Source organism: Haliotis rufescens, unplaced genomic scaffold (assembly GCF_023055435.1).
Source record: "Haliotis rufescens isolate VD_foot unplaced genomic scaffold, xgHalRufe1.0.p SCAF_15, whole genome shotgun sequence".
NCBI classification, from domain to species: Eukaryota; Metazoa; Mollusca; class Gastropoda; order Lepetellida; family Haliotidae; genus Haliotis; species Haliotis rufescens.
Genome location: NW_025963835.1, coordinates 31,880,038 through 31,897,025, shown reverse-complemented (window position 1 = coordinate 31,897,025; position 16,988 = coordinate 31,880,038). Strand labels below are relative to the sequence as shown.

Below are 16,988 nucleotides of genomic sequence, written 5' to 3'. Positions count from 1 at the left end.
TATATAAACCGTCTGTCTAACAGGATCTGTACAGATGCGACGCACGGAACTATAGCAGTACAAAGGAAGCCGTGTGACTAGTACATGTGACAATCAACTGAAATCCTTTAAGATGGTGCCGATATTATATTTTATAGTAACTTGTATTTGTCCAGTTCAACTACTTTGTTTCAATGAAGCAGGTATCATAGCAGATAACAGTTATTTGGAAAACAGCTTATTTGGCATCATTAAGAGGAGAGTGTCCTCTGCACGCGAGTGTGCCGTTGAATGCCATGCACATCTTGATTGTTTCTCATTCGGATTCGAAACTGTACTTCACATTTGCCACCTTAACAAGAAAGACAGTTCAACAGCACCAACCGACCTTGTTGCGAAACCACAATGGAAACATAGTGATATTTCTCTCTGGCCGAAGGTATGTATGCATATGTGTTATATTTTATGTTGTCTATATGTATGCGTACGCGGAACCAGAGATGGACAGCAGGAGTGTGTACCCCCATTTTAATACATGCTGATCACGATGACGTATGACAAACACAAGACCAAATCACATACTGCTGTGTTCAGGGAGATATAGCCGGAACCGTACAATGGACACTGTTATTTTCGCAGAAGTTTCTTGTGCTTACGGAAAGGGTTTTGTGGCTTTTATTATTCAACAACTCTAACCATGACAGAACTGATGTTTTTGGCTAACGATGCATATTTATTTGTGGGGGCATGGATGGACCAGTCGTCTAAGGCGCTGCGATTTGCTGTGCAGAGTTGCGTCACTTGGGAACGCTGGAAACCTATGGTTGTGGGTTGGAATCCCGGCTCGACCTGATTACATTTCTAGGTTTGTCAGCACAATACCTGTGCTCGTGGGTTTCCCCGAAGTGGTAAACGTCTGAGACCTGCATCACTTCTGGCTTTCCTCCCACATTAAGCTGACACGCCGTGACATAACTGGAAAAATGTTAAAAGTGGCGTTAAACCCAACTCACCCACTCTCGTCATTTGTTTTAGGACCCGTGAAGATCCGGGGTAGAATAGGTCTTCAGCAATCCATGCTTGCCGTAAAAGGCGACTAACATGATCGGGTGGTCAGGCTCGCTGACTTGGTTGATGCATTTCATTGTATCCCAATTCGATGCTCATGATATTTATCACACAATAATTACAGACCGCCATCATATAGCTGTAATATTGCTGAGGGCGGCGGTAAGCTACAAACAAACAAAAAACAATTGTTCTATATATTAAGTGCACCATACCTTTTTCAAAAAGCTGTATCCACTCTTGCTTAAATAGGCGGTGGGCATTTTAAAACATACCTTACCTGAATTCCTTACTAATTAACCATGGGAATGTAGAAAACTGTTATGTCTGACGGAATATTTCATTTATTCCAAGGAGCTGATGGGTCCGTGCGCAGATCACACGTGTCCGGCAGGGAAGCGATGCAGTGTGCATCGTGTGACGAAAGCGCCGCTGTGTTTGGAAGGTAGGACTTGGTTCTTAATGACATCATTGGTGTTCATTTACCCAGAGATGGGATCTGACAATGACAAAAAGAATTTAGCATCTGCGTCCAAAGAGACGTCAGTTTACAGTAGCTCTTCACTGTTTTCGAGAATCAGTAGACTATATTCCCCGTTTGGGGTCCGGGTTAGAACTGATTTCCAGGGATCTCTGTTGGTTGTTAACGGCGACTTAATGAATCGTGAAATGCATCGATAGCGTGCCATTGTACCACGACGGCGTCAGTTGTTGCTGATTGTTGTGATGGCCGAGACAGGAAATCACTTTCTCGCTTTCACACTTTCTTGCTCTATCGCTTTCTCGCTTTATCACTTTATGGCTCTATCGCTTTATCACTTTCTCGCAGTTAAGCAATATCCCCTCTTGGCCACTTTACTATGGTGGCCGAGAGGTGACATCGCTTTCTCGCTCTATCGCTTTCTCACTTTCTCGCTTTATCGCTTTTTTGCTTTATCGCGGTTATCAATATCCTCTCTTGACCACTTTACTATAGAAATGGGCTTCACACATTGTACCCATGTGGGGAATCGAACTGGGTCTTCGGCTTGACGAACGAACGCTTTCACCACTAGGTTACCCCACTGCCCCCATCGCTGTGGCGTTACCAGAGTTGATATGTGTATTTGTGTAAACTACACATATGGAGAGACATATAATCAGTGTGGCCACATAGTTAAAGTTGATAACAATTTGAAATGCATTACTATTATTATCTAAAACATATGTTAAATCAGCTATCATTGTAAGATTTTATGTATATCTTAAGTATAGTTTTGTCAAAATTATGGATGTGTCTGTGTGTGTCTGTGTGTGTCTCATTGTCTGGGTAAAAATGTAGTAGATAACTACATAACTTACATCAGAACGCACAATTGTTTACCATACAGTTTAAATGGATAGAGAATTGTTTTCATAAATATGTATATTCCTGCCTGAGCCTATACTATAATCGGATATCTTGTCTCCCCTGGCGGGAAAGTTAAACTATATTTTACAAGCACTTCAGCATTAAATCAAATTCCTGGAGACAGTTTGGTCAAAAGTAATTATGAGAAACGAGTTGTTTTTAAATAATATTTACAACGCATTTCATATCTATTGTCCTAATGGGGTTACGGGTTAATGATGCTTCGAAAGTCATAAGAGACATATATCTAATCCATCTGTTTTTTGTAAGGGAAACATAACTGTGTACATGTATAACGTTTGTCTGCAAAATTTACATGCATCTTTATCAATATAATTGTGATCCCGAAATCGGACGAGCACATATTCGGCTTCAACTCCAAATCTAATGACCGAAAAATATAATTCTTTGGAACGTTGCAAACAATGCAAACAGTGGCTGATAAAACTGACAATTATTTGTCAATATATCTCTTTTTTTATCAGTTTTAAAATTGATGGAGGAATATGGGTGAATAGGTGGGTGGAAGGGGGTATAAGGAACAAAATGAAAATACGAACAGTGACTATTCTGTTGTAGGCTGTGAATCTTGCTTATTTACCACATTACAGGAAAATAAACACGTGTGTATATACAAGCTAAACGAGAAAAACATATGTATGTATTTGTAACATGCGCAATTATAAATGACAAACTTCTAAGGCAACAGAAGCGTTGAAATTGGGGTCTTTATTAATATCCTTACGCTAGCAAACTTAGAACAGCGATCAAGTGCATAATTTATTTGATTCTGAACCTTTTTGTCCAAAACACAATTAACAATCGATAGGCAGTTTACAAATTTCCTTACAATGCCTTCGGGTATCCAAAATCGATATGTTTGATAGACATAAAGAAGTGACCCATTGATCATAAGATCCTCTATCCGAGAAAGTACTTTTGACGAAGTATAAATGCAATCTTTAAGGAGCACTCGGCCAATAGGAATTGCGTATATATGTGTTCCAAATTTGAGTCGTAATTGTTACGTTAAGCTACATGTGTATCTATAACTATAGCTAACACGAGATTAGGAAATTAGTATTCACGTTGATATGCTACTTTCACTTTGACTCAACCTGTGAAAGCTTTGTCTGGTTACCGTTAAAGGTTACAGATGTATAGTATAACGCGAAGAACGTGTGTTATGAATATTGCAACGATATTCAAGAAGAGCTGCTTCCTGTTTCCTTCAGCACACGTACATATTTATTAGTATACGAAACCCTATTTTATCATGGATAATGCTTATAAATATACACAGTAACACAATAGTATTGTATGACTGTAAATGTAAAACGTCAACGCCAGAGAATAAGTTGCCTCGACTATCTGCCGAAAAGGACGTAAAAGGCAACCTAGCGGTGACAGTTATGTGAATGGATCACTGTAAATGAGAGATGACATCAGGCGTTCGTGATAAGGTTAAGAATGTACTTTTTACGGAAGCGTAGTAGGGCCACGGTGAAATTGTTTTCCGTCTGATTATCTCCGTTGGAGATACTAAGTCCTACGTAGGATATAATGAGATCAAAAAAAATTTCACCGTGGCCCGACTACGCTTCCGTAACTTTTCGCCAAAAAAATGTAATGTCCGTAATTTCTATGATAATTATATAATTAGCTAGTTTTATTAGCCATATGTTGGTATAAAATCATTTTTTTCAGCGAAATCTTTAACTTTTCTCGTCTAGATCTGATCTTGTTTTTATTTATTGAGTGAGTGAGTTGGGTTAGTTTGAACAGTATTCCAGTTATTTCACGGCCTGTCAGATAAACTAAGCCGAAAAAGAAAGTATAGGTTGGCAATTTGTAATTTTCCTAAAAACAGCGATAACTAGTGGAAAGTGGGTATTGGGAATATGACTGCCCAGGAACAGGTACAAAACAACACCTCACCCGAACGCGCCACCTTTGACGGCGCTCGTGCGGTGACAAAAAACATGGTGAAACAGATTTCCCGCCTATGGCATAAACTGCACGTGCATGTTAGCTGTATAAATGCGTTGGTCTGCAGGGTATAACCACACGTGATGAAAGCACACAAAAGAAATGCCACGACTGTCACAGGAGAGAGAGAGAGAGAGAGAGAGAGAGAGAGAGAGAGAGAGAGAGAGAGAGAGAGAGAGAGAGAGAGAGAGAGAGAGAGAGAGAGAGAGAGAGAGAGAGAGAGCCATGAGCCATCGATATGGCCGAGATGGGGGCAACATATATCCAAATTGCCAGAAGGTTTGGTTGTACACCATTGACAGTAGCCAGGCTGATTCAACGGTACAGGCAGACAGGGAGGACACAGGACAGGCCTTGAACCGGACGACCCCGAGTGACAACACCACTGGAAGACGGCGACGGTAGCAACAACGTTGGGACATCCCATTACCCAACGTACAGTACTACGACGACTTCGTGCTGCTGGAATCCGAGCGTATCGTCCTTTCCGAGGAATGGTACTGACTGCTCAACATCGGCGCCTGAGAGTGCGATGGGCGAGGCAGGTTCGACGCTGGCAAGTGAGAAATTGGCGTCGAGTGCTGTTTACTGTCGATAGTCGGTTTAACATGTTTCGAAATGACGGCAGAGAACGAGTTTATCGACGCAGAGGGGAACGTTTGGCTCCAGCGTGTATTCGAGAGGTCCATCCATTCGGCGGGGGAGGTGTCGTTGTATGGGGCGGTATTTGTGGAGATCAGAAGACTGATTTGGTGATTATACAGGGAAAACTGAACACTGTGCAGTACAGAGACCAAGTGTTGCAGCCAGTTGTGCTTCCGTTCTTACAAAACCAACAGCAGGGGACATTGTTTCAACACGACAATGCCAGGCCCCATACTGCAAGACTGACTCGGAACTTTTTAACCCAACAGAACGTTGACGTTTTGCCCTGGCCTGCCCACTCACCCGATATTGAAAATCTGTTGGACCGTCTTGACAGAAAGATTAGAGCACGCCATCAGCCTCCCGTCAACAGCCAAGAATTGCAGCATGCCCTGAGAGACGAGTGGCGACGGATTCCAGTCCACGTCATCAGACGACTGACGTCATCGATGAGGCGGCGTGTCACAGCATGCATTGAGGCAGCTGGAGGTCATACACGCTATTGAAGGCAAATGTGTCGACAATGAACTTGTAGTGTGTCTTACAATGTTTTGGTGACATTTCAGACAACTTTTGAAAATGAAATTTCTTACCCCTCTTCTTGTTATTGTTATATCAATCATGGAACTCGACCTATACTTTCTTTGCCGTCCAGTCTATTTTAAGTTCACCTATGGAATCTTAGAAGGGACATGTCGCAAATTCACACTATAGCCCTAACAAAAACAAGCAAAAAGTGTCAAAATAAACGACAGCCCAACAATGCGATAATGCGACAATGCGACAACGTGACATTTTGGCCATTAGTCGCATTGTCGCGCTTTAAATAATCTTTTTTATTTTACCGAAGGGCGATAATGCGACATTTTTCAAGGTGAAAACATGTAGCATGCTGAATATAATGCTCAAAGTGCATTATTATTCCGGTCTCCAAGGGGAGTATACAACCCAAACTGCCCGTGATGTAGGGTAACAGTAGGTATATGTTTAGTAGTGGGACACGTATGTTCCGTTCTTTACCACCATAAAATAACGTAAATACTGATGGACTACTTCCACATTCCTGGGGAAACCCCTGGCACGAAAACATGCATCAGCGTTCTGTCTGATCATTTTGAACCTTTATTCTTGGTTTCAGCGTTTCAGTATACATTGAGAAATGTCAGAGAGCGTGACTGCATGATTGTTCACGAATATTCTCGCTACGGCCCATCCTAATAAACAAACGCAGGAATGCACATCTAAACTATCGTAGTATCGACTCGATCCGTGCCTTGGCTGACATTGACCGTCTCCAGCAATCTATGAATTTACCTTTGTGTCTGTTTGACGCATCTTTATTCACCTTTCAATGATCGACCAGTTGATCAATGATGACTAACACATGTAACCGCCACAGGAAATCTCTCCCGTCACGTTTATCGTGTCGGCCATTTTGACGTCTTGTACTTGATGTAAATGTATTACGACGCGCTGTCATTGTGACTAACTTACTGAGGTAGTTCTTACATACCTTTCTCATCTAATGAGGATATGATTTGAACACATGTGCTGCTTAAGATGTTTCTGAGAGCAAGTTGTGCATCTATACGCCCATGGCAATCTCTTTTTTAGGAACTATTTTACTCCGCGATATAGCTAGTTGTTGTATGGCTGTCAGTGTAAACATGAAGTCACACGTACTAAATAAAATTGTGTTTAGATCTTGTCCTACATCCTTTGATGCTTCTTTGCCAGCTCCGCCGTTCATACAGCCGTTACTTTGTGAATGTTCATACTCCAATGAACTCACACAAAGTGAAGGTCAATTCTTAATTGCCAATATTGCCACCATACAGCGATGAAGCGATAATAATAAAACCATTTACAATATTCAATCAGTAGAACAATGCATGCTTTCTATTGTATTCATGCTTAGCATACACAACGTCCTGTATACAAATAAATTAGTTTGAGAGTGCCGGTAAATGAGTCTAAAGCTAGCCACACCAGGTAAAATTGTCAGTCTTTGCCAAACTACAACGTAAACAACTGACACGTCGAGGATCATTATTCATCAGAACAATTTCGATTGAGTTGTTTGTGATGTGAAACTTGTCATCGGTATAAAACTATTACCATTTGGTTATTAGGGACACATGTGTTTTGTTGATAGGCAACCAACTCCCTACACGCCAGTGGAACACTTGAGTTGAGTTGATAACCAATCAATCCAAATACTCAAGTTGAGAAACCATGAGAATCTGAATCGAGTGATTTCTCCAACATAAACTAATGTATGGTTGTTTCCTTGCATAACATTCACGTTCAAACTGTCACGTCCACATACACGTTATCATATTGATTCTGTCGTTAACAAAAATACATATAAATCCCATTTCCCCCGCTTTTACATGTCTTGAACGTTACCCAAACGCAGGCACCCAATAATCTTTCCTATCTTGTCAATAACTGACTTTCAACGACTTAAACATTTACATGAATAAATGACCCGTGAAGATCCGTGGGAGAATAGGTCTTCAGCAACCCATGCTTGCCGTAAAAGGTGACTTTGCTTGTCATAAGAGGCGACTAACGGGATCGGGTGATCAGGTTCGCTGACTTGGTTGAAGCACGTCATCGTATCCCAATTCCATGGATCGATGGTCATGATGTCAATCCCTGGATTGTCTGGTCCAGATTCGATTATTTGCAGACCACCTTCATATAGCTGGAATATCGCCGAGTGCGGCATTTAACAACAAACAAACAAACATGAATAAGTGATCAGCTGATTAAATGAATCAATTTAATGTTACCGATGGAGCTCCTTGTTCACATCACAAGCATGGTTAAGGCTGTAATGTTTGTTTGTTGTTTAACGCCTCATTCAGCAATATATGACGGCGGTCTGTAAGTAATCGAGTTTGGACCAGACAATACAGTGATTGGCATCAAGTAAATTGAGGCACTGATGAACGTCAACAAATACAACTTCAATCCTTCAATCCTTAATTATATTCCATAGGAATTCACGTCATCGTCTGAAACACAGACCCATATCCAATTAACCCCTCCCTCACAAGAGCCTGAGTCTGTCTCAGTCATAACCTCAACTTTTATCACGGAAAGAGATAAAGCAAATGCGATAATAAACTAATGTCCAAAAGAAACGATACCACGTGTTTGAAAGGACATTACAAAAAAACTAAACGATACAGACATTTCAAAATGGTATATGACTTGTGAGTAATGTTTTCACAGTATGTGTACAAAAATTCATTGTAATCAATCCTTTACAATCATGAGGACAGACATGTAAAGACGCGGGGGGTCCAAAATGAAAATTTCCTTTGAACACAGTTGATGAGTCAAGTGTGGAAAATGTCACAACACACGTCTCAAAGTCACGTTAGTGCCGGGTATGTCCACCGTGAGCGTCAATACACGCTAGTACACGTCTACGGGCTGATGACGTCAGACGTCTGATGACGTTTGGGAGGATGCGTTGCCATTCATGGAGGAGGCATTTTTCCAATTCCTGGAGGTTAACTGGAGGCACAGGGCGATTCCTGATTTTGCGGCCGAGAATGTCCCACATGAGTTCGATTGGGTTCATGTCCGGTGAACATGCCGGCCATGGTAAAACGTGAATGTTGGCGTTTGCAAGGAAGTTCTGGGTCAGCCTTGCCGTGTGACGCCTCGCATTATCGTGCTGGAAGATGATACCATTAGGCTGTTGTTGGATGTGACGTTAAGATCTCATCACGATAACGCTGCGCATTCAGGTTTCCTCGAATAACGACGAGTCTCGTTTTGACGTCACCGCAGATTCCACCCCAAACCATTAAACCTCCGCCTCCATAGGGCCTGACTTGATGGATGCAGTTCGGTGCCAAACGCTCTACTACTCTTCGGCACACACGCTGCCGGCCGTCGTTCCTGAAGATGCAAAATCTGCTTTCGTCAGAAAACATGACACGTGCCCAGTTCCACCGTTGCCACCGTCGAAGTCGCCTGGCCCATATCCGTCTGTTGAGACGGTGTTGAGGTGTCAGGAACGCTCCGCGGTAGGGGTGACGTGCTCGGATACCATGAGCCCGCAGTCTCCTGTACACGGTTTGTCGACTTATCACGTGTCCCAGTGCCGTCCGTGCCGTTAACGTCGCCGTTACGAAGCGGTTCCGAAGGCGAAGTATCCGGATGTGGCGGTCTTCAATAAGCGTGGTCACCCGTGGTCTCCCGGTTCTCGGCCTGTCTGCTGTCCGACCTGTTTGACACCGACCGCTGCATTAACTTGGTGACGGTTATGCGCGCACATCCTAACCTTCTGGCGACGTCGCGGTGCGTAGCTCCCTGTTGGAGCATTCCTACGGCTCTCTCTCTCTCAATCGCTGTCAAACGTGGCATTTCTTTTGTGTGCTTTTTGTTGCTGTGATCCCAATGTGTCGAGTCAGCAGTTTTATACAGAAGATATGCACGTGCATTTCGTGTTACGGGACGGAACGTCATTTGGGCAAATTGCATGCTTTTCTCTTTCAATTGATCAAATGTTCCCGGTTTTATCGACCAAATACGTTTGGTTTGGAACGTGGGATACGCAAAAGTACCTTTTCAGACGAAAATTAACTCTTCATAATAAAATATTTAGAAAAATGTGTGGTATCGTTACTTTTGGACATTAGTTTAGAAGGGATCAAGGTCCCTCAAAAACATCTGGAAGTGTCTTCATCAATCCCTGTCTAGGTTCATTGGATCTGCATGTGCTACACAAAAGCAAGACTTGATGTTGTTCAGTCGAAAGCCCTAAGCCCTGTCTTGGAGCGTTCAGGACCACCTCTGTTGAGGCTTTATAAAATAGAATCAGGTGAAATGCCTTTAGACCTCAGGCGTAAAATGTTAGACGTAAGATATATGTTAATGTTAAAACTCAACGACAACTGTGTTGCATGATTGTGTTGAATATTTTCATGACCCATGGAAAAATGGTATGGGGCCTTATGGGAGGCGATCTCAGAGAACGGCTTTCAATCATACTGTTTCTGATGTTGCAATAGATGACACTACTGTTCTGCCTGAAAGGCCACCATGGCTGCTTGAATTGCCATCAGTGTATCTTGATGTCCTGGAACAGGTAAATAAATGTGAGCAAGCACCTCGAGTTAAAGGGGCACTGATCTAACGCAATTCCCCGGGACTTGTTGTTGCCTTTGTTATTGTTTTTTCCCAGTGAGTACCCGGATGTATAGCAGAAATCTAGACTAGTTCGGGACCTCTGCTGCGCCATTCGTAAGCGCATTAGTCGCTTTTATGGGTAGTAATAAGGGCGTATGGTCACATTGATGAACAAAATGAAATACAGTTTTCGAGATAATAAGGAAATGTAGGTATCTTTGTGGGTAGCATCGGTAATGGTGACGAAGTTTTGATAAGTCACTTGCTTGGTAATTTTGCGATTTTCGTTTACACTATTTTGACTTGCAACACAAAGTACATATTTCACCTGAGCATTGCTTTTTTTTACTGTCAAATGTGTAACAAATTTATTAAACGTCTAAATATTCAGTTATTTTACAAAGTGACTGAAAAACATTTCCATCTGTATTATTATGATAACGAATTCCAAACATTTTGATGTTTAATGTCATCACCAAGGGATGACAATGTTACGTTGAGAAAAGTACATTTCTATGTTGTTTGGCTTCTAATCCTACATAATAATCTGTTGTGATGTTTGTGGGCCCTTTTGATCGTCTTAATCAATCTTGACAGATTTTTTAGTCAAAATGACTGAAATATTTACACATTTTATAAATTGCCTGAGAGAATCACATTTTACAAATTGACGGTAATATATACAAGCTTACAAAAGAAAAGACCTGTGAAAACAACGTCTATCGCGCATTGAAGAATTTCCCAACAAAGACGTAGAGAAACAAGAACGAATCGGTTCAAATGAAGGAAAACAAAATGCAAATATCATAATTACAACCTACCAAATTTATGTGTATAAATTTTAGGCAGCGTCCTTGTTCGAGGAATGTATCCGTGAATATCCACACAAAGGAACACTATCCCACTCGTCTGCAGATGTACAAAGAAACTTATTCGATGTCACGTGTCTCAGTAACAATCAAATATTTTAAAAGATATATGTCGTTTCGGGATATTATAACCCGTGTTCGTTTCTCAACTGATCACTTGGATTGTTTCAGGTGTTTTACATAGGTGTCAAGTCTCAATGGCCGGCTTAGAAAGCCCACGTGACAACTATTTTCATAACGTTCACGGTTCCTAAAAAATCCATTGAGTGATAGATAACAATGATCAATTAATCAACGTATTATAAGTTAACCCTTTGAACAAAGTATGTTGTTTTTACATCGGCACTTCACGCCATGGTATGAGTGTATTCCCTTTGTTTTAGTAAACCTAGACATGTAAACACTCACTCTTGACATATCCACTGTGCAAGATAACAGTGATTAATCAATCAACGTATTTTCTGTTAATCCTTTGATGACTAGGAACGTTCCGTTGATTTACAAAAAAATAAATCAACTGATCATTCATCTCTTGCTGGGCTGCCACGTGCATATTACATAACACACATTTCACCTCACTTCAAACCTGGATTTAGATTGAATAATTACCCCAGACACAATAAATGCCAATTGGAACCTTTGTCAGGTAATCTAAGTGGTGCTACCACTAATTGTACCTGTAATAAATTCATTAACTGAGCATCAAGTGAATGACGACAAATACACAAGTGAAGGGTTATACGAGAAAACGTGGATGTCAACAAGCGAGTAGTAATCGTATTATCGACGCAAGCCGAAATCCGACAATGCTTTCACTGCATGGATACTTGTTTTAGTATAAAACTATAACCATCTGGGGTATTTCCAAATGACGACATCCGATGAGCTCCGCTGTTCTTTTTGTCTGCTTGGTTAGGCTGAAGAAATTAATTAACATGCGCCCTTTGTCGAAATCTGTATAGATCACAGTTAACCAATCAGTGTTTATGCAAAAATGCGTAAAACAAATATATCCTCCTGCCTCCAAGTTTATTTAGCTGTCCTTGCAGACGGTAGCCCAGTCTCTGGTCACGCTCAGTTGCGTAGCGTATCATCCGGGTACTCACGGGGGAAAAAACAATAACAAAGGCAACAACCAGTCCGGGGAATTGCGTTAGATCAGTGCCCCTTTAAAGCTATAGCTGAGGAACATATCCGAAGTTTACAATGGTTAAATGTCATGCAGATTTACACTGATGGCTGTAAGTGACCAGTGTCTGGTCGTGTTGATGCTGATATATTCATTGTTAATGAAAAGAGAACTTTCTGTCCGATTGGCTGATCACTTATCAGTATTTTCTGCTGAACTAGGAGCAATTATTGAAGCATTGCGTTGGATTATTTTTTAAGGCCTGTTTCAGCGGTAATTTTCAGTGACTCTGTCAGTGCATTGCAATCAATTCGGGTAGGTTCTTCCTCAGCGAGAAAGGACTTGATCAACATTATTCTCGTCCTTTATAATGACTTAAGTAAAGATCTGTTAGATGTTGGATTACTTGGAAATGAGATAGCTGATAATTGGCAAAAGCTGCATTAGAATTTGATGAACCAGAACAGGATGAAACAATTTTACCTTCTCCTGCAGAGTTAGGCACCTCAGTATGCTAAAACAAAATGGCAGCAGAGATGGGCATCATCCTTAAAAGGACGTCATCTCTATGGCATCGATCCTTTTATCACTAAATTACACATATATAGAAATAATCGGATAGAGGAGGTTCTCTTAACCAGACTTCGTCTTCGGCATTGTGGTCTTGGTGCTTATCTAAATGTTATTAATAAAGACATTTCTGCACATTGTACAGTGTGTAATCAGCTTGATAATGTAGCTCATTTTTATTGCATTGCCAATCGTATGTTAATCAGCGTAAGGCAATGGTGGAGTCTCTAACAGTTCTCAATATTGACTTCTCATTGTCTGGTATGTTATGTTCTCGGAATATTGTTCACAATGACGTTCAGAATGTCTTTCTCGCTTGTATTAAAGCGTGTGTCAGTTTTGATACTTTATAAAATATCTAGGTACTTACCAAACCTTTATTATGGGCAAGGTGTAAATGGGCCTAGTTGCCCGAACACCTATAAAACCTTTAAATGATCAATCAATCAATAATTTTATCAGTTACTCTAGCACTTGCCTGAATCATATCTACAGACACTTTTAGACACAGAGTTGTAGATGTATAGTTGACCAAATATGGACGTCGAGGAATTTTTCTCTTTCATGGCATAATGCCATTGTCGTACCCATTCCAAAACCTGGCCGAGATCATACAGATCCCTCAATTTATTACCCTATATCTTTAACCAGTTGCGTTTGCAAAATCCTTATTACTAATATTCAATGTGGTTTCCGGAAAAAATAGAAGAACTATTTATGATTTTGTACCATTAGAGTCCTTTGTTCAAAAAGCTATTGATGAAGACGTTTTATCAATTTTCTTTGATCTTGAGAAAGCATTCGATTCTACCAAGCAGCATGGCACTTTATAACATAATTCTTAACAGGCACTTTCAAGTTCGAGTCCGACCATTATAATCAGGAATAGGTTGTTACACAATCAATATTAACAGCACTTAAATATAACAATAACCAATCCAAACATAAACAATCCATTATTTTTTCAGATTCCCCGTCGTGTCTTTAGGCTCTTGAAACTATTTCATATAAACATCCACTTCGAATCCAGAATGTTTAATTATTTAAGGATCTTGCTACTGGCAAAGATGACATCCTCTTTTGTTTGTTACCTAGCCATGTTGGAATCATTGGTTGGCAAATGACCGAAGCTACTGCAAAAGGAGCAATATGTGCCTCCATTTCTGATCACATACACTGATTATAAACCCGTGATTAAATCTTACGTCCGAGATCTAGTGCAAAAGAAGTCGGACACCCAAGTTGGTATTAATAAATTACATGAAATCAACAATATATCGGTGAAACCTACTCGGGTTGTCAGTCAAGATATTAAGGGGTCATTTTACTAGAAAGTCGTATTGGCCATACTTGATATACACGTTAGTGAGTTAAAATTTAACGTCGCATCGGAATTATTTCAGCCATATAGCAAATGTACACATGAATATATGTTGAATTGGGGATCCCTTTTGATGAAAGATCACGACCAAGCATGTTCTACATGAATGTTGATTTTTCCATCACAAGGGATAACTATTTCAAGGTTTTATCCATTAAGGATCCTTTTAACATAGATTAATTCCCATTTAAATATTGGGTTTTTTAAAGAAATAGATTTGTATGATATATTTTGATAATATGTTTTGTGTAAAATAAATAACCTTTTAATATTAAATTTAAATGTATTTATATGTGAGATTGTTAGTAGCTGTAAGCCGTGAAGATTCAGGTGAAGATAGGTCTTCAGCAACCAATGCTTGCTGTGAAAGGTGACTTTGCTTGGCGTAAGAGACGACTGACGGGATCGAGTGGTCAGGCTCACTCACATAGGTGATGTATGTAATCGTATCCCAATTGTGTGGATCAATGATCATGATGCCTATCACTGAATTATATTGTCCAGACTCGACTTTTTACAGACCGCCATCATATAGTTTGAATATTGCTGAGTGCGGCGTTACACAGCTACAAACAAAATAAAACAAATATCATGCCTTATACTATGTCAATCAACAAATGTAATAGTCAAGATGTGAAACGCATGCATGCGCGCACCAAAACCCCCACATTTAAGAGAATGTTTCTACTCCACAGCTGATGTCTATAAACCGGATGTATGTTCCGAAGACCCTATTCCAAACGCAACCTGTAGTTCTGAGTCCAAGATGGCAGGGAGTATCAGATCTTGTACCTGTCATACCAACTACAGAGATGTACCTCTGGACGTCGTCAGTGTCAACAACACCTGCCTGGTCAATGGCAGCTGGGCTACACCCTTGATTAACTGCACAGGTAAACCTTTATCATTATGTAAATCATCGTGGCTTTGTTTAGTTGTTTTGTTTTGTGGCTTAATCATGGACACTTGTTAGCCGAAGTGCAGCGATTCAGCGTCCCTTCATTGCCAAAACCTGCTGGTCGTAAGACAGAAACCCGAATCAGATCCTAGTAAATTACTTAATATGTAAGCAGTCTTGGCTTGCCCAGTTAAACATCAGTTTAAAGCAACGTTAATTAAACGATCAAGTTTTTCGTGACTTTCACTATTAATTATTATCATGTCTAAATCATTTCATTTCCAGGTCCCTACATCAGACTGACCACGCCACGTATCAGCACATACACTTTCCAACAGATATCTGCTAGCAACCTACGCACAATCTCAGGTGGCACCTCTACCGTGGTGTTTCTGGTCAAGACGTGCCACGATGCCAACTTTGCCCTGCACACAAGTCCTAACACCTACACCACTGATGTGTATGAAGTTGGCTTTGGTGGGCATGCGAACACGAAATCTTTTATTTGTGAATGCTTTCAGTGCAGTATAATGGATTCCCATATTGAATCATCTATTGTATCATGCAACGAGTACAGACCATTTTGGCTCAGCTGGAAGAATGGCGTCATCTCTGCGGGAAGAGGACCGGTTGCTGGGACCCAGAAATTCATGCAATGGACGCCAACTCAAGCCATTGTGATAAATCACGTTAGTATCAGTACCTATATTAACAATCCTGGTACGTGGCTCTTCCGAGGGCAGTAAAGTACTCACTGATGGAGAACCTCATGACTGCGCTTTTTGTCACCCTTCAACCCCGTGTTATCATTTACTTGTTCCTTATCCCTACTCTCGATATGCAGCCTTCTATACCCCGAATTAACAGACACTATGATCAAATCCCACCGTTGACAAAATATATATACTGTTGTCTGCTGGCATTTATGATACTGGCTACAACAGGGGAACTACACTGAAGGACATTTCGCATGGAACCAGGAACAACAGTAATCGGAGGCAGGGTGAAGAAAACTGAATTGAACACTTCGATCACTCCACCCCAGCACGAGAGAGACGACAGACTATACATAGAGGGGTGGCCTGGGCCAAGATGATTGTAGGGTGTTTCATACAGGTTCACCTACAATTTCCCCTTGTTGACTGGGTCTATAAAATTTAATTTCTGGAACCTGTCTGGACTAAAATCCAAAGTTTACGATTCTGAATATATTACCTTTGTTAACTTATTTGATATTGTCGGGCTTACTGAAACATGGTTGAAGGAGACAGATTTGGGTGGTTTATTCAGTGATTTTGCTATCTGCACAAAGATGGTGAGTGGATATCAACCGGTGACAAATCAGAACACTTAAGCACATCTTGCAAAGTGGACTAAAGTGTGTGGTAGTGGTATATTGATTTTACTAGATAAGTAAATATGTGGTCTAAAGAAAGACCTTTTATATGCATGTGCATATATTCACCCGGAGTCTTCAACCTGGTATGGGGCGGTCGGGTAGCCTACTGGTTTAAGCGTTCGCTCATCACGCTGAAGACCCGAGTTCGAATCCCGACATGGGTACAATGTGTGAAGCCCATTTCTGGTGTCCCGCCCTGATATTGCTGGAATATTGCTAAAACCGGCTTAAAACCATACTCACTCACTCACTTCAACCTGGTATAATAACCCGTTACGTCAATGTAAAAACGACATCTCACTATTACAAGATGATCTGTTGCATCTGCTTTCTAAATGTGATAATGTGTATGTTATCATCGGACTTGATTCAACTCTAGGACTGGCACACTACCTGATTTTGTTGAAGATGATATCCTTGAATTCTTGGAAGGGTCTGAGTATTACTTAACTTTAACATAAAACGATTTTCGGTAGATTCTACTATAAACAGGTTTGGTAAATGTTTGTCAGATATG

General features: G+C 40.8%; 1 protein-coding gene across 1 annotated transcript; it reads left to right on the top strand.

Moving 5' to 3' along the window:
- Positions 1-46: 46 nt before the first annotated feature.
- On the top strand, positions 47-16,582 carry LOC124132031. The gene is made up of 4 exons (XM_046495609.2): positions 47-418; positions 1,402-1,492; positions 14,870-15,067; positions 15,358-16,582. The coding sequence occupies exons 1-4, from the start codon at positions 113-115 to the stop codon at positions 15,816-15,818; spliced, it is 1,056 nt and encodes a 351-aa protein (XP_046351565.2). The 5' UTR covers positions 47-112; the 3' UTR covers positions 15,819-16,582.
- Positions 16,583-16,988: the final 406 nt, after the last annotated feature.